The sequence below is a fragment of the Heteronotia binoei genome, chromosome 1, assembly GCF_032191835.1.
Source record: "Heteronotia binoei isolate CCM8104 ecotype False Entrance Well chromosome 1, APGP_CSIRO_Hbin_v1, whole genome shotgun sequence".
NCBI classification, from domain to species: Eukaryota; Metazoa; Chordata; class Lepidosauria; order Squamata; family Gekkonidae; genus Heteronotia; species Heteronotia binoei.
Window position 1 is genome coordinate 10789224 of NC_083223.1, and position 18681 is coordinate 10807904.

The following is an 18681-nucleotide window of genomic DNA, read 5'->3' on the forward strand; positions in this document are numbered from 1 at the left end:
TACTTTTTAAAAATCCGCAAAGCCAATTAAAACTTAAATGACCAATCAGAAGCCTTGCTTGGCAAAAGCCCTACCTAATGTTGCCCACGTTCTAAAAATGCTTGGTGGGTACCAGGAAAGATGTTGGTGGATGCAAATCATCCATCAGGTCAACCAAGAAAAAGAAGAGTTGGATATTATACCCTGCTGTTCAGTACCCGAAGGAGTCTCAGAGCAGTTTACAATCTCCTTCCCTTCCTCTCCCCGCAACAGACATCTTGTGAGGTAGATGGAACTGAGAAAACTGCTCTTGAGAGAACAGCTCTGAGAGAACTCTGGCTGACCCAAGGTCACTTAGCTGACTGCAGGTGGAGGAGGAATGAGGAATCAAACTCCAGATTAGAGTCCACCACTCTTAACCACTGCACCATAGCTGATACTCCAAGGCCTTTTCAGTCCCACATCTAGGCCTGAAGCCAGACTGGAAAGGACCCAGATAGTTCCCTTTGTCCCAGAAACCTGAAGTTGTTCAGCTGTGACCCATTCAGTCCTCCTGCTCAAGAATGGAACATTTGAGTCTAGTTGACAATTATTCCAGTCTCTTGAATTTGAGTTCTTCAGGAGTGGATGGACTACTGCCTCTGTCAACACCACAGTAACCACCGCCTTCCTTCAAAGGGGCATTAACTGTCTCTTGGGACCCAGACTGCAAGACCGCTCCCAAGCAAATTTAAGCATCCAGGAAGAGCAGGGGGTTCTATATGCGGGGAGTAGGTCTCAAACACCCAAGGATCATGTCCACATCTTCAGTCTGTATTCTTGGTGCTTGAGGGGCAACAGTTTGAGAGCTCTTGAAGTTCATGCTCCGCTGGTGGATCTCCTGATGGCCCCTGGGTTTTGGCCACAGTGTGATATGGAGTGTTGGACTGGGTGAGCCATTGACCTGATCCAACATGGCTCCTCTTACGTTCTTATGTCTGGGGCAGTGATGCTCTGTATTCTTGGTGCTTGGGGGGCAAGAGTGGGAGGGCGTCTGGCCCTACTGGTGGACCTCCTGAAGGCCCCTGGCTTTGGCCACTGTGTGACACAGAGTGTAGGACTGGATGGGCCATTGGCCTGATCCAACATGGCTTCTCTTATGTTCTTACGTGACACAGAGTGTTGGACTGGATGGGCCATTGGCCTGATCCAACATGGCTTCTCTTATGTTCTTATGTGACACAGAGTGTAGGACTGGATGGGCCATTGGCCTGATCCAACATGGCTTCTCTTACGTTCTTATGTGACACAGAGTGTTGGACTGGATGGGCCATTGGCCTGATCCAACATGGCTTCTCTTACGTTCTTATGACTGTCACACTCAAACTGTTTGTGGCCGCAAGTGCACTATCAATGTGATGTAACTTGATCTTTGTAATAAATAGCTCGTTCATTTTTTTTTCCCACCATAGGAGGGTCGAACACATGTTGGCAGAGAAGATGCGGTGGCAGAGCAAGATATCGGTAAGAAAATGGCAGCTCTCTTCTTTTAAAAGTCAGTTAATCCTGCCGCTACCTTGATCCATGATTGGTCATTTTAGCTATACACAAGCGGAATAACAAGCCATAGTTTGTCATTATGAATGCAAGACTTGAAAAGTGTAGAGGCTACATGCTCCTCTTCTTGCCTTGTTCAGGGCTTTGATATTAAGGGCTTCCTAATGCCTCATAAATCAGAGAGCTCAGTGTCATCCAGATATGGCAAACTGTGATTTGCTTTATGAACAAGAGAAGTCATGTTGGATCAGGTCAGTGGCCCATCCAGTCCAACGCTCTGTGTCACACAGTGACCAAAACCCAGGTGCCACCAGGAGGTCCATCAGTGGGGCCGGAACTCCAAAAGCCCTCCCACTGTGACCCCCCCAAGCACCAAGAAGACAGAGCATCACTGCCCCAGACATAAGAACATAAGGGAAGCCATGTTGGAGCAGGCCAGTGTCCCATCCAGTCCAACATTCTGTGTTACACAGGGGCCAAGGTACCTAAATACCAAATCACATTCAAACCATGGCTTTAGCACATGAAGGTGCCTTATACTGAATCAGACCCTTGGTCCATCTAAGTCAGTATTGTCTGCTCAGACTGGCAGCTGCTCTCCAGGGTCTCAGGCCAAAGTCCTTCACATCAACCAACTGCTTGATCCTTTTAACTGGAGATAGTAGGGATTGAACCTGGGACCTTCTGCATGCTAAGCTAATGCTCTACCATTGAGTTACAGCCCCTCCCCTGATCTGTAGACTCAAAATCCAGCCAATATAAGCCTGGTTTTTAGGCCTAACACCCAACCAGTTTTCACTTTATCCAGTTATGATGTCATAACAAATATGATCTGTTGGCAGCCTGGAAGCCTCTTATAGCCACATCTCACTTCGGGGGACAGAACTTATGAGCTAGTCCTGTAACAACAGATCCCGTTACTTCTAAGTAAGATCATTAGTGACTGACGACAATGATTTTTAAACCAGGGCTTGAAGCAATTCACGGCCATTTCCATTCCCTGACGGAAAACTGATTCTTGGTTTAGGAACGGGCAGAGTTATAGCTGCGCTGGTTCCTAGCATTTATTTCAGAGAGGAGAATGCGCGTAGGGGAAGATTCAGAAATGGCCTGAAGCATATGTAGCTTTCTTTTAGAACTGATGCAATTCAAAAAAGGAAAGGTGCAATTCCTTAGATGCAGGTGTGCCTTTTAAGAGACAAGCATTGGTCCTCATTGTATTTGTTTGTTTATCTACAACGTTTTATCCATCCTTCCTTCCAGGCAAGGTGCTTATGTTGGCATAAAGGTTCTTTCCCCCCCCACCACCTTTGTTTTATCCCCACAACATTCCTGCGAGGTAGTTTAAGCTGAGAGAGGATGACTAGCTCAACTGGGACCCACTAAATTTCCCTGATAAGCAGGGACTTGAACTTGGATCTTCTCACTCCTAGTCCAGCATCTAGCCCAGTGGTCCCCAGCGTTTTTGACCTCGTATGGATGCCTTTGGGATTCTGACGAAGGGTAGTAAGCACAACCCAAAGTGACCGCTGTAGAAGGCAGAGCAAGCTGCAAAATGGCCACCACTGGAGGTGGAGCCAGCCACAAAATGGCCACCACTGGAGGTGGAGCCAGCCACAAAATGGCCACCACTGGAGGTGGAGCCAGCCACAAAATGACCATCACTGAAGGTGAAGCCAGCCATAAAATGGCCACCACCAGAGGTGGAGCCAGCCACAAAATGGCCAGCACTGAAGGTGAAGCCAGCCACAAAATGGCCACCACCAGAGGTGGAGCCAGCCACAAATTGTGATTACAAATTTACACAAATTTACAATTTTACAAATTTACAATTGTGATTGTATTTATTATGTATGGTTTTATTGTATATTGTATATTGGAGAGCTGGTTTGGTGTAGTGGTTAAGTGTGCGGACTCTTATCTGGGAGAACCGGGTTTGATTCCCCACTCCTCCACTTGCACCTGCTGGAATGGCCTTGGGTCAGCCATAGCTCTGGCAGAGGTTGTCCTTGAAAGGGCAGCTGCTGTGAGAGCCCTCTCCAGCCCCACCCACCTCACAGGGTGACTGTTGTGGGGGAGGAAGGTAAAGGAGATTGTGAGCCGCTCTGAGCCGCTCTGAGACTCTTCGGAGTGGAGGGCGGGATATAAATCCAATATCTTCTTCTTCTTCTATTATGTTGTGAGCCGCCCTGAGCCTGCTCTGGCGAGGAGGGCAGGATATAAATAAAAAGTATTATTATTATTATTATTATTAAAATGGCCACCACTGGAGGTGGAGCCAGCCACAAAATGGCCACCACTGGAGGTGGAGCCAGCCACAAAATGGCCACCGCCAGAGGTGGAGCCAACCACAAAATGTCTGAGAGTCTAATAGTAACTGTTCAGCATTTCAGAATGCCTTTTGAAATGAGCACATTTAAAAAATACTTTCTTGCATATGCACACAGCGTACCTTCAGTTATTCAGTACTGACCCTTGTGCTGTGGTGACAGCTGCTCCAAAGCAACGATTTTTAAAATCCACTCGGCCAACCAGAGCTCCATCAGAAATCCTCTTGGACGGAAAAGCCATCTGGCCCTGCCTACTTTCTAAAAACACTTGGTGGGCATTGGGAAGGGTGTGAGTGGGTGCGGTGGTGCCCACAAACAACATGTTGGGAACCCCTCCTCTAACTGTTAACCCGCACTTTTAATTGATTATGTTAACAATGTGCACTTCTTAGATTTCTAGTTTTAATCTTTCCTTTATTAGTTAGCTTTTTTGACCAATGGTCTTAAGCTAGGGTTGCCAATCCCCAGGTGGGGGCAGGGGATCCCCCGGTTTGGAGGCCCTCCCCCCGCTTCAGGGTCATCAGAAAGCACGAGGGGGGGGAGTGAAATGTCTGCTGGGAACTCATTATTCCCTGTGGAGACCGATTCCCATAGGGAATAATGGAGAATTGATCCACGAGTATCTGGGGCTCTGGAGGGGCTGCTTTTTGAGGTAGAGGTGCCACATTTTCAGCATAGCATCCAGTACCTCTACTCAAAAGACCCTCCAAGTTTCAAAAAGATTGGACCACGGGGTCCAATTCTATGAGCCCCAAAAGAAGGTTTGTTGTCCCTTTAAATTTGATGGCCCGAGTTCCCTTTGGAGTTCAGTCATGCTGGTCACAACCTTTCTCATGGCTCCACCCCAATATATCCTGGCTCCACCCCCAAAGTCCCCAGATATTTCTTAAATTGGACTTGGCAACCCTATCTTAAGCTCAGCATAATAAACAGGACATTGAATAAAAGTGCAACCAAAGGCAAATTTACAGAAACCGTTTTCCACAACAGCTCAAAAATCAAGTTAAAATCAAAAATTACATAGCATTTGTTATTAAATTCATAAAACACCTTGGAATTTAAAATCTTATTATAAATTTGTAGTGCATAATATCGATGAGGAGGGTTTCAGGAACGTTTTAAGGAAAGCACTATGAACAGGTATTTTCCACCGAGCGGGTTCTTTCAGAATTCGTATCTGCCAATAATAGGGTTATCACTCAAGGTTCCATCAGAAGTTGATACCTTTGGACAGGAGTAATTTTGTAGAAAAGTAGGTGGCAGAGCTCATTAGCATAACTCATTAGCATATGCCCTCCCCAGCCAAAAGCAGCCTGATACAAGAAAGGAAAGCCCCAGGCAAGCGAGGCCTGCTTGGGCTGGCTAGAGATCCAGCTAGCCCAAGCAGGCCTCGCTCACTTGGGGCTCTCCTTGGCCACACCCCGCTCAGTCAAAAGGCCAACAAGCCACCCCAAATCACATAAGAAGTGGAGAAAGGGTGGCGCGGGCTTTTCCAGGGGTTAATGAGGGCTGCTGGGGGCGTGGCTGCCCGCTCTCCTCATCCAGGGATTGTTATGCAGCTGCACTTCCTATTCAATGGACAAAGTAGGTGGGGAGGAAGAGGGGGAACTGTCAGAAATGTGCAGGAGCTGTGTTCCTGCGAGCTCCTGCTGAATCTGAGGCCTGCCTTTGGAGAACTGGAGCAATCCATAAGGATCTAGGATTGTTCCACTGATTTGCAAAATAATATAAGATGGTCTAATGTCTCTCTATTAAACCTGCTGCACTTTCACATAATCAGTCAGAGAATGGAATTCTAGTTTCAATCGACTTCAGATAGGTTGCCTAGGGATGTTGTTTACTTTCCTTGTTAGCAGCATTTGTTACAAAATCATTTTTTCTGTGAGTTTGCAGAGTAATATGCTTGCATCGAGACAGTATAACGTGACACAGGGAAAAAAAATAATCTTGGAGCCCTTTTCCACAGCAGATTTTAAACGGTAGGGCAAGGACGATAAGCGCTAGTTGTATCGGCTGCTAAAACAAAAGTGAAAATCTGTTTTCTTTGATCGGCAGTCCTTCACGGCCTCGACTTGGAAAGCGAGCACTGCATTTTTGAACATTTCAACGGAACGGTCAATTTAATACCACTTCGAGGAGCTCAGTGTTCCGTCAATGGGGTTCAAATAACAGAGGCGACGCAGCTCAACCAAGGTACTGATCTAGAAAGGAAGTATGTCTGTTTTTAGTCACTCCTCTTTTTCCCAATTATAGCAAAACATGCTTAAAGAGCTACAAGGGTTACCCCTTCTTTGTCCAGGTTGGTGTAGTGGTTAAGTGTGTGGACTCTTATCTGGGAGAACTGGGTTTGATTCCCCACTCCTTCACTTGCACCTGCTGGAATGGCCTTGGATCAGCCATAGCTCTGACAGAGGTTGTCCTTGAAAGGGCAGCTGCTGTGAGAGCCCTCTCAGCCCCACCCACCTCACAGGGTGTCTTTTGTGGGGGGAGAAGATATAGGAGATTGAGAGCCACTCTGATTCAGAGAGAAGGGCGGGGTATAAATCTGCAATTCTTCTTCTTCTTCTTCGTAAATGACACTCTGGGCTATTTTTGTAGCAGGAACTCCTTTGCATATTAGGCCACACGCCCCCGTGTAGCCAGTCCTCCAAGAGCTTTTAGTACAGGGCCTACTGCAAGCTCCAGGAGGATTGGCTACGTCAGGGGGTGTGGCCTAATAGCAAAGGAGTTCCTGCTACAAAACAAGCCCGGATGATACTCAATGACTGGGAGGCCATATGTGGCTGTTGACATAATTTAATTTAATTTTTCAATTTATACCCCGCCCTGTCCCGCAAGCAGGCTCAGGATGGCTTACAACATTAAATACTTTAAAGCAAGATTAAATGAACTACATCCAAGCTAAACAATGTCATGATTACAAAATTATCTAATTAGATCAAAACCATTGACCCACATCATTGGCAACAAGTCTCAAAGCTACATATAGGCCGGTAGTATTCAGTAGAACTTGAGCAAGGAGGTAGTAAGGTGCTGGGGGAAGCGATGGCTTCAGGGGACACCCGCTGGATCAGGTAAAAGCCTGGCAGAAGAGCTCCGTCTTACAGGCCCTGCGGAATTTGATAAGTCCTGCAGGGCCCGGATCTCCAACGGGAGCTCATTCCACTAGGTAGGGGCCCAGACCGAAAAGGCCCTGGCCCTCATTGAAGCCAGACAGGTGATCACGAGACGATGTTGTGCGGCTGACTTCAGACATATCACAGATGTTGTGCAGCTGACCTCAGACGTACCACCTGTGGCTCTTCAGAACACAATTCTTCGATGAGGCACCTGCCCCATGTCTTAGGAAATGGGCAAGTCCCTTGCCCAGGGGATAGTAGAGATGCCAGCTTCCAGGTGGGACTTGGGGATCCCCCAGAATTATTACTCATCTCCAAACTAAAGAGATCAATTCTCCTGGAGAAAACGGCTGCTTTGGAGGAAGGAGGACTCTGTGGCATCGTACCCCACTGAGTCCCTGTCCTCCCCAGGCTCCACCCCCAAATTTCCAGGGGTTTCCCAACCTGGATTGGCCAACCCCTACCCCCCATCCTCCACTTGTGACTGGGGGGGGGGGGCAACCTTAGCGGGGACTATCATTGACAGCCGGTCTTCCCACCTTTAAACAGGAGTAACAGAAAAGCTATGAGCATTCCAGACGTCCCAGAGATAGAAGTAAATGTGGCTCTTTGGATGGATAGTAATTGCAAATGTTGCTTTCTGTGAGCTGTGGAGTGAATGCCAGTGTTCTACGTCTAATGATCACCAGACTTCTGTATTAAATATGTATTTGTTTCTCGGTTTTGCTGCACGAATGTTGCCCGTGATGCAAAACAAATGGGAAGAGCTCATTACACTAAGTATTTCTGTGAATCAAATTAACTAAGTACTTTTCTGTATGAGAGAGCTATACTGTAATAAGGGTCACCGAACTGGCTTGCAATCGCCCTGCTGTTCCAGAGGTAGCTGCTTGGTTCGTGTTCGGCAGACTGAACTTTTGTTCAGAGTTCTTCCCGAGCTCTTATTTGGACCGAAGCAAGCTTAGGAGGAATATGACAATCTCCCAGCTGATATTATCTACTTGACTGATGTAAAAAGGAACATATGTTTGGGAGAGAAGCGATGATTTCCGGGCCGGATTGTGAGGTCTTGGGAGAACGTTACATCTGGCTGAGTGTTGGAATCAGAGGTGGAATTCTAGCAGGAGCTCCTTTGCATATTAGGCCACACACATCCCCCCCCCCCCCCGATGTAGCCAATCCTCCAAGAGCTTACAAGGAGCTCCTGTAAGAATCCCACCCCTGGTTGGAACTAAAACTGTCTCTGCAATGATGTATGGCTGGTCAGTTTTGTTTTCAGCTCATTGGGAGGAAAGACGTTAAACACTTCAGCTCCACTCCTGGGGTTTGTTGCTTGTCTTAGTTCCATCTGATTGAGAGGCGATTATGGTGATGCTCCAGAAAGGGGCAATTAGAAGTACCTTCCGTTTCCTCCCTCTCTATCATTTGGCAGAATGAGTCATCTGGCTTTAGCTAGAAGTATCTTCCATTAAACCACGTCAACTTGGAATTTTATTCATTTGTTTGTTTCTGTTAACTTATAGGCCACCCTTTCCCATAACGGGCTCAGGGCGGGTTCCGACACCATAAAACAATCAGATCAACAGTGAAAACCATCAAGAAATAAATAATGCAGCCATCAAGCAATTAAAACAGATTAGAATTTAAGCGAGTTAAGCCATTAATTCAGACGCTGAATTTGAGCAGCATGGCATGGCGCGGACACATCATTTAAGTCAACTGTAATCGGCCCGAGTTAAGCAACAGTGTTAGGAGGCCAGTTTGATGACATAATAGGGTAAGGACGTCTGCATAGGCCTGGCGGAACAGCTCCGTCTTACAGGCCCTCCGGAATGGCAACAGATCTGGCAGGGCCTGAACCTCTAGAACAGGGATGGGGAACAGTGGCTCTCCAGACGTTTTTTGCCTACAACTCCCATCAGCCCCAGCCAATGGCAAAAAACATCTGGAGAGCCACTGTTCCCCACTCCTGCTCTAGAGGGAGCTGATTCCACCAGGCTGGGGCCAGGGCCGAAAAAGCCCTGGGCCTGGTTGAGGCAAGCCGGATGTCCCTTGGGCCAGGGATGGTCAGAAGATGTTGGCCAGCTGATCGCAATGACCTCTGGGGCATTAAACCTTGGAAACATTTATTGTTATTCCTGATGTATTGGACCTTCTACTTCTACACAGGGCTTTGCATATTAGGCCACACACCCCTGATGTAACCAATTCTGAGAAAGGGCCTTCTCCGTTGTGGCACCCAAACCTGGTCACTGAAGACTTTTTTTGTTGTTATTGTCTCTAGGTGTTTTTTTTTTAAATTAAATTAAAGAATAACAAGGGGTGGAAACTTAAAACCAACGAAAGTTTTGAAAAAATGCATAAGGTAGAGACATTTGGTTATTTATTTATTTATATTAAAGGCTCTTTTTTTGTAGCAGGAACCCTTTTGCATATTAGGCCAAGGAGTTCCAACTACAACCCCCCCCCCCCCCCGTTTATATTTAGCGTATCACAGAGTTGCACGCAGGAAACATATAACAATATAAAATACCCAACCAAGTTGATGCAGCAGGTAGTCCCCCTAAATACTAATATCAAAATTTTCAGTCCACTCAGTCACAGCTCAGGAGACTTCGAAGAGCTCTGTCACATCGCCCAGGAAAGCACGATCCTCACTTTACTGTGGCAGATGGAAAATAGTTTGGCAGGCAATTGCATCCGAGTCCTGGTATTTTGCCCCAAACAAAAGGTCTGCACAACCACCGAAGCCTGTTCGTATTCCATTAGCCGTCATCCATACTTTATGTGGCAAGTCAGATCCTGCAGGCCTCTCGTTGGTGTTTATCAGGTTATGTATCTTGGGTGGAACCATGGGCAGAATTCTAGCAGGAGCTCCATTGCACGTTAGGCCACACATCCCTGATGTAGCCAGTCCTCCAAGAGCTTACAAGGCTCTTTTTTGTAAGCTCTTGGAGGATTGGCTACATCAGGGGGGTATGGCCTAATATGCAAAGGAGCTCCTGCTAGAATCCCACCCCTGGGTGGAACTGATTGCATCCGTGTTTGCAGCTGTTCGTTCTCTAGATCGAAATGTTGTGATTGCAGGATTTGCGCAGATCCTATTGCTGGGCTCTTAGAGTGCAATTCTAGCTCAACTCCTTGTGGTGCACCCTGGATAACACTAAAGATCTGGAATTTCTGGCTGCCAGACAATTGTAGGATCTCCTGGCTACACTATACATGTGGAAACAAAGTAGAGACAAAACTATAAGGACAGTGGTGGCCGATCGACACATGAATTTCTATAAATAGTTTCCTGGAGTTGTCTCAGGGTGTTTATGTGTTTTATTTAATTATTTTTAAGGGTGTGCATATATAAAAATGTGTATGCTAACCCCTTAAAGTGATTCACAAGATCTGTAATGTAAAGTTTGAGCTACCTACCCCTCCACCCTGCAGCCCTCCCCATTTCAAGGTGAATAAGCAGGGGTTGTTTTGTAGAAAAACAGGTGGTGGAGCTATTAGCATAACTCATTGGCATATGCCCTTCCCCCAACCAAAAGCAACCTGATGCAAGAAAGGAGAGCCCCAGGTGAGTGAAGCCTGCTTGGGCTGGCTAGAGACCCAGCCAGCCCAAGCAGGCCTCGCTCGCCTGGGACTCTCCTAAGCTACGCCCCTCCTTAGTCAAAAGGCACCCGCTGCCCAAAATCACATAAGAAGTGGAGAAAGGGTGGCATGGGCTTCTCCAGGGGTTAATGAGGGCTGCTGGGAGCGTGGCAAAGCCCCTGGTGGCTGGCTGGCTGCCCGCTCTCCTAATCCAGGGATTGTTATGCAGCTGCACCTCCCATTCAATGGACAAGGTAGGTGGGAAGGAAAAGGGGGAAACCCTCAGAAAGGTTCGGGAGCTGTGCTCCTGTGAGCTCCTGCTGAATCTGAGGCCTGTGAATAAGTACTTTCTCCCTGTTGTCCCCTCGTCTAATACAAAGCGTGCCTTATGAGTGATAAAATAAAGAAATCTGCAAGACTAGAGTAGTACAGGCAGCTGCTCTGGGGAACGCGAGGCCTTACCTCATTTCTTCCCACCAAGCCATTTTATCCATTGATTGATGCGCCCCGGCAGATCGTGTTTCTTCACTTGTTGTTTGTGTGCTGTGACCTAACAGGCACTCTGTTATTGTTAGTCCTTCTCCCCCCCCCCCCCCCCCGCATTGTGTTTGTCTCTCAGGGTGGTTAACTGGCACTTCAGCGTCTTATTAATCCTGCTTTCTCTGTTTTCTTTGACTTACCTGCAGGCCTGGGAGAAGAGAGAACTCTACTAACGCATCTGCCAGGCTTCAGTTTATCTCTATGTCGCTACATTGGGGAGGCTCCGGGGTGGAATTGTAGCAGCAGCTCCTTTGCATATTAGGCTACACACCCCTGATGTAGCCAATCCTCCTGGAGCTTCCAGTAGGCCCTGTAAGAAGAGTCCTGTAAGCTCTTGGGGGATTGGCTACAGGGGTGGAATTCTAACAGGAGCTCCTTTGCATGTTAGGCCACACACCCCTGATGTAGCCAGTCCTCCAAGAGCTTACAAGGCTCTTCTTTTGTAAGCTCTTGGAGGATTGGCTACATCAGGGGGTGTGGCCTAATATGCAAAGGAGCTCCTGCTAGAATTCCACCCCTGGGGAGGCTCAAACAGTTTTGCTCCCCACAAATGTGTAAGGACTGCCTTTGGGAAGGTGATAGTGAAGAAGAGACTCCAGTGGCTAGACCAGGGTGGCCAAACTGTGGCTCGGGAGCCATGCGTGGCTCTTTCACACATATTGTGAGGCTCTTGAAGCTCCCACTGCCCTGTTGGCTGGCTTGGAGAAGGCATTTTTTTCTCTTTAAATCACTCCTTCAAGCCAAGCCACCTAGTGGCTTGGAAAATGCATTTAAAGTTGCTTTCTTTCCACCTTTTCCGTCCCATCTATTTGCCTTCCTCCCTCTCTCCCTCCCTGCCTTCCTCCCTGCCTCCCTTCCTTCCTCTCTCCCTCCCTCTATTCTTCCCTCCCTCCCTTCCTCTCTTCCTCCCTCCCTCTCTTCCTCCCTCCCTTCCTCCTTCCCTCCCTCCCTTCCTCTCTCCCTCCCTCTCTCCCTCCCTCCCTCTCTTCCTCCCTCCCTTCCTCCCTCCCTCCATCCATCCCTTCCTTCTTCCCTTCCTCCCTCCCTCCCTCCTTCCTTCCTTCCTTCCTTCCTTCCTTCCTTCCTTCCTTCCTTCCTTCCTTCCTTCCTTCCTTCCTTCCTTCCTTCCTTCCTTCCTTCCTTCCTTCCTTCCTCCCTCCCTCCCTCCCTCCCTCCCTCCCTTCCTCCCTCCCTCCCTTCCTTCCTCCCTCCCTCCCTCCCTCCCTCCAAATCTCTGACATTCATGTCTTGTGGTTCTCAGACTTCTGACATCTATTCTGTGTGGCTCTTACATTAAGCAACTTTGGCCACTCCTGGGCTATAGTTTGATAATACAGAAACTGACATCATAACTCAAAGCTCTCAGAACCAGATTTGGATAGATCAGGTACCTTATTGAGGGCACAGTTTGTATATTCATCAGCATTCTGCAACTGAAAAGACCTAATGATCCCTTATTCTTGAACAAGGGATGCCAGCCTCCAGGTGGGACCTGGGGATCCCCTGGAATTACAGCTCATCTCCAGACTACAGAGTTCCCTTTCCCTGTAGAAAACAGATGATTTGGAGCAGAGGGATCAAACCCATGTTGTGAATGTCAGATCTGACAGAAATGTCGCTTTGTTGGGGCAGGCAGCGTGTGCCCTAAAATGTAATACCGGGTACCAGAAATATGAACTTATAAAGGACACAGGCAAACCCAATTAACATCATTATTTTTTTTTAATTCAAAATACAAATACGCTTAAAACGTTAGCACCTTACAGTATCGCCCTGGTGCCTGCCCTCCGACTTCCAACGCCCTTTACGCATTACCCCTGGGGCAGTATGCAGCAAGGGTGGCCTAACGGTGACTCGGGAGCCACATCCGGCTCTTTCACACATATTGTGCGGCTCTCAAAGCTCCCACCGTCCCGTCGTCCAGAAGGCGTTTGTCTCTTTAAATCACTTGGCCAAGCCAGCCAGTGGCTAGGAAAATGCATTTAAAGTTGCTTTCTTTCCACCTCTCTCTCCTCCATCTATCTTCCTTCCTCCCTCCCTCCCTCAAACTGAGAGCCAGTTTGGTGCAGTGGTTAAGTGTGCGGATTCTTATCTGGGAGAACCGGGTTTGATTCCCCACTCCTCCACTTGCACCTGCTGGAATGGCCTTGGGTCAGCCATAGCTCTCATAGGAGTTGTCCTTGAAAGGGCAGCTGCTGTGAGAGCCCTCTCCAGCCCCACGCACCTCACAGGGTGTTTGTTGTGGGGGAGGAAGGTAAAGGAGATTGTGAGCCATTCTGAGACTCTTCGGAGTGGAGGGCGGGATATAAATCCAATATCTTCTTATCTTCTTCAAACATCTGACATTTATTCTCTGTGACTCTTACATTAGGCAAGTTTGGCCACCCCTGGTATGCAGGGACATAACGCACAGTCTCTGTCATCTGATAGTAAAGGTGATCAGTTGCTCATGGGTCGGATAAGAGCCCTGGACGCTCTGGCCAGTGGACCATATGTTTGACACCCGATGGCATTGTCCCCCACTAAGGTCCCTGTCTTCCTCAACTCCACCCCCAAATATCCAGGAGTTTCCCAACCTGGATCCAGCCATCCTACTCAGCATCCCCTGCCAGTAGCCCGGACTTGGCAACCCTATGAATACAGAAGAGCATTTGTACTTCTTTAGTTAAATTATTTTCCCTCAGCTGTACAAGAAGGCCAATTTCCAGGCGTAGCATATCCAGAGAGAGTTTGTAAATGTCGATCTGGTCATCTTGAGTCCTTGGAACATATATTGTTGGGTGTGAAGTTTGGTCTAATCTTAGAGAAAGTCATTTGTCCTTCCTCTTAATTGGTCATGTGAACTGACCGTCTCGAAAATTGTCCAGTTGTTCCGTGTAGATGAGGATCGGAAAGCCACCTTAAACAGTTGCTAATTATTTCGCTGCAGTGACTGCCTATTGGAGGGTTGGAGCTTGATCTTTTTCAAGCTCTTTGAGTCAGAAGAATAGTAAAATAAGAAGAAAGTTCCTTTTTGAGAGCCTGTGATTCGGAAGAAACTATTTGCATAATGGGTAGATCTAACCCATGAAATCAAATATAGACAGATTGGCTGCTATCTGTACACAGAAAAATCACTGTTCTCAAGCTGAAAAGTTTTAATGTGATCCTTTAATATGCATATTTTATCACTGATTATTATTAAACACCGTTTAATCTTGCATCCTGGGATAACAGCACCTTGAAATGTCTGCTTCAGGTATTTCTGATTAAGTTGCTCGCGTGCCTAAATGTATCCTTTCATTTTGCATTACCATTCCTGTGAAATGTGTTGTAATAGTTTTAAGACTGTTCCAGGAAAGCTTTGCACGCAGCACACACCGTAATTAATTACCACTTCTTGATCCAAATTAACTGCACGGATTTTCTGTTAATGTGCCTTTTGATTCCGCATAACCGAATGAAAGATTCTCATTTGAATGTTTTTTGGCGTTGCCTCATCTAAATGCGAGTCTTAAATCTTTTTATTCCATAAAATATAGCTAAACTCATGTAAGATGAAGTTTTAGGCCCAGTGCCATCACTCAAGAAGTAAACTACTTTCCTAAAGTTGAATAATTATGATAATTGCCTTGTTTTCCATCTCAAAAGTAAATATCTTTACAGGATGTTCCAGGAAGGCCTCAATTTGGGCAGGAGATCGCCGGAGCAGAGCTCCGGAACCTCTGAATTTCATTGTGCTTCTTTCTTTCCTCCTCCCCACCCTCCCCCTTGCTTCTGGGCTCCATTCTTCAAATCCCCTGTGAGATTTTTGCTGTACTCTTAAGATCCAACAAACTTTCTAATATTTCCCCCCACAACTAGGGTTCCCCCACCCGGGAGGTTCCCAACCTACCAGCCCACATTGGACCGATGGGGTGAACCCCCCCCCAACTGCACCAGCATGATGACATCACCTGCAAGTGACATCATCACGCTGGCGACGTTGTGTGGCAGCCACTCTAGGTGTTTCTGGGAAAACTCTATGATTTTCCAGGATGCTCTAGTCATTTGGGAGGAAAAACTCTATGGTATAGCAGGTACCATAAAGTTTTTTCCTCCCAAATGGCTAGAGCATCTGGGGAAATCATAGCGTTTTCCCAGAAACACCTAGAGTGGCAGCCATACAACGTTGCCGCCGTACGAATATCACTCGAAGAACATCCCCTCCCCCCGGAGGCTACGAGGGACTTGGCAGTCCTACCCACAACAAATGGGAAAATAACCAAAAGATATAAAGCAGGCAGATGGAAATCTTCATCATGCCATTGTGGCCACACAGGAGATAGTAAGTTTAAAAGTATGATGGGGATAAGGTTTATTTATGACAGCTATAATCCAAGAAGCATGTTAAGGTAGATGCTGAGCTGCAGGGCCATATTAAACTCTGTGGAGGCCCCTAAGGCAGTCAAAATCTCGGGAACCCCCTTGCAAATTTTCTCGGAGTGGCCACCCCAGAGAGAGAGGCAAATTTGGCTATGATGCCAGCATCAGCCGCACCAGGCAAGTCGGGCAAAGAGCGACTCAGTTGCTGGCTGTGTTTGAAGGCTGGGAGGGCTGCAAGCGGGGGGAGGGGGAACCGGGGTGGGGAAGCTGGCCTGGAGCCCCTAAAGGCGTGGGGCCCCAAAGGCCAGTGCCTACTTGGCCTGATTGCTAATCCAGCCCTGCTGAGCTGATGTAATTTAGTACACCTTCCAGTGATATCAGGAGTGTGTGGCATATGCAGATGTGCTAATGAGCTCCGGCACCTCTTTTCCTACAAAATGACTTCTGTTTTCAAGCAGTATATAACCCTAAGAGCAGAGCTTTTTTTTTTTTTTTCTGGGGGAAGGCAGCAGAAAAGAGTTCCGGAAAATCTATTCATGGAAACAAAATTCTCGAAAATGTTTGAAAGTTCGTGAGGGGCACCCGTGTGTTTCTCCTTCATTTCCCTCTTAAAAGTTCCTTGCGGCTAATAGTCACTGATGGGCCACTGCTCCAGATGTTTAGCCAGTCCCCACTTGAGATTGTCTGTGCTTGTAGCTGCCACCACTTTTTTGATGGACTGATATAAGGGAGCTTCGTATGTCCTACAGCTGGAGAAGGTAAATGAGCCAAAATCCCACCTCCATCCACAGAAGCAGTCTATGGAATCTAACCCAATAAAATAACAGCATGTACAGTACTGCCATCCAAGCTCTCTGCTCATGACCTGAGTTCAATCCCAGAGGAAGCTGGGTTCAGGTAGCCGGCTCAAGGTTGACTCAGTCATCCTTCCGAGGTCAGTAAAACGAGTACCCAGCTTGCTGGGCGGGGTGAGGAAGTGTAGGTGACTGGGGAAGGCAATGGCAAACCACCCTGTAAAAAGTCTGCTGTGAAAATGTCGTGATGCGACGTCACCCCCAGAGTCGGAAACGACTGGTGCTTGCACAGGGGACTACCTTGACCTTTCCCCGTTTTTAAAGAGATCAAATTGAACTCCAACCCCGTGTCCTTCGCTTGACCAGGTAAAGACCAGTGTGGTATAGTATCCGTTCTAACCTGACTGGTACAGTTATGTTAGAACAGATAAAAGGAAGTACTTCTTCATCCAAAGGGTGATTAACACATTATTATTATTTTATTATTTGTTTATTTTTATTCCGCCCCTTCCCCCCCTTTTCAGGGACTCAGAGCGGAGTACAACAATTTGAGATAAAATCACAATAAAATCATTATAAAATCAGGTTCAACATTCGGCAAAGTACAACATTCGGTACAGTGCAACAGTTCAGCAAGATGATATGAAGCAAGATAGTATAGCACAAAAGTAATGTCACAATACAGCACCACAATACAGTAGTGCAGCTGGCCGTGGGGGCAAAGGGGGAAGCCAAGCGATCTAATAGATAGATAGAGGCCCGCTGCCTCATCCAAAGACGTGGAATTCACTGCCATAGGAGGTGGTGACGGCTACAAGCATAGCCAGCTTCAAGAGGGGATTGGATAAACATACGGAGCAGAGGTTCATCTGTGGCTATTGGCCACAACACATTGTTGGAACTCTCTGTCTGGGGCAAGTGATGCTCTGTATTCTTGTGCTTGGGGGGGGGCACATTGAAAGGGCTTCTAACCCCACTGGTGGACCTCTTGATGGCACTTGGGTTTTTTGGCCACTGTGTGACACAGGGTGTTGGACTGGATGGGCCATTGGCCTGATCCAACATGGCTTCTCTTACGTTCTTATGTCCTTTGTAGTTAATTGTGGTGGACTTTACTTTGGAGAACCAAGTTTGGTTCTCCACTCCTCCCCCACGTGAAGAACATAAGAGAAGCCATGTTGGATCAGGCCAATGGCCCATACAGTCCAACACTCTGGGTCACACAGTGGCCAAAAAAATTTTATTTATTTATGGAATCTAACCCAATAAAATAACAGCATGTACAGTACTGCCATCCAAGCACACACATATACATATATCCCCTCTTGAAGCTGGCTATGCTTGTAGCCACCACCACCTCCTGTGGCAGTGAATTCCGCATGTTAATCACCCTTTGGTTGAAGAAGTACTTCCTTTTATCCGTTTTAACCTGACTTGCTCCGCAATTTCATTGAATGCCCATGAGTTCTTGTATTGTGAGAAAGGGAGAAAAGTACTTCTTCTTCTACTTTCTCCATCCCATGCATTATCTTGTAAACCTCTATCATGTCACCCCGCAGGCGACGTTTCTCCAAGCTAAAGAGCCCCAAGCGTTTCAACCTTTCTTCATAGGGAAAGTGTTCCAACCCTTTAATCATTCTAGTTGCCCTTTTCTGGACTTTCTCCAATGCTATAATATCCTTTTTGATGTGCGGCGACCAGAACTGCACACAGTACTCCAAATGAGACCGCACCATCGATTTATACAGGGGCATTATGATACTGGCTGGTTTGTTATCAATTCCCTTCCTAATAATTCCCAGCATGGCGTTGGCCTTCTTTATTGCAATCGTACACTGTCTTGACATTTTCAGTGAGTTATCTACCACGACCCCAAGATCTCTCTTTTGGTCAGTCTCTGCCAGTTCACACCCCATCAACTTGTATTTGTAGCTGGGATTCTTGGCCCCAATGTTCATTACTTTGCACTTGGCCACATTGAACCTCATCTGCCACATTGACGCCCACTCACCCAGCCTCAACAGATCCCTTTGGAGTTCCTCACAATCCTCTCTGGTTCTCACCACCCTGTTTAGTGTCATCCGCAAACATGGCCGCTTCACTGCTCACTCCCAACTCCAAATCATTTATGAACAAGTTAAAGAGCATGGGACCCAGTACCGAGCCCTGCGGCACCCCACTGCTTACCGTCCTCCACTGCGAAGACTGCCCATTTATACTCACTCTCTGCTTCCTATTAATTAGCCAGTTTTTGATCCACAAGAGGACCTGTCCTTTTACTCCATGACTCTCGAGCTTTCTAAGGAGCCTTTGATGAGGAACTTTATCAAAAACGTTCTGGAAGTCAAGGTAAACAACATCTATTGGGTCTCCTTGGTCCAGTCGCAGTTCTTCCAGAACTCTCTCAGCCCCCGCCCACTTCACAAGGTGTCTGTTGTGGGAGAGGAAGGG

The 18681-nt window shown here is 47.2% G+C and overlaps 1 protein-coding gene across 1 annotated transcript in view; it reads left to right on the forward strand.

Annotated features, from left to right (window-relative positions):
• KIF16B (kinesin family member 16B) overlaps window positions 1-18681 on the forward strand; it is a 238165-nt gene that overhangs the window by 99591 nt on the left and 119893 nt on the right. The window contains exons 14-15 of the mRNA XM_060230816.1: window positions 1431-1482; window positions 5901-6038. Of these exons, the coding sequence (XP_060086799.1) occupies window positions 1431-1482; window positions 5901-6038 (190 nt within the window). The remainder of the gene's footprint in view (window positions 1-1430; window positions 1483-5900; window positions 6039-18681) is intronic.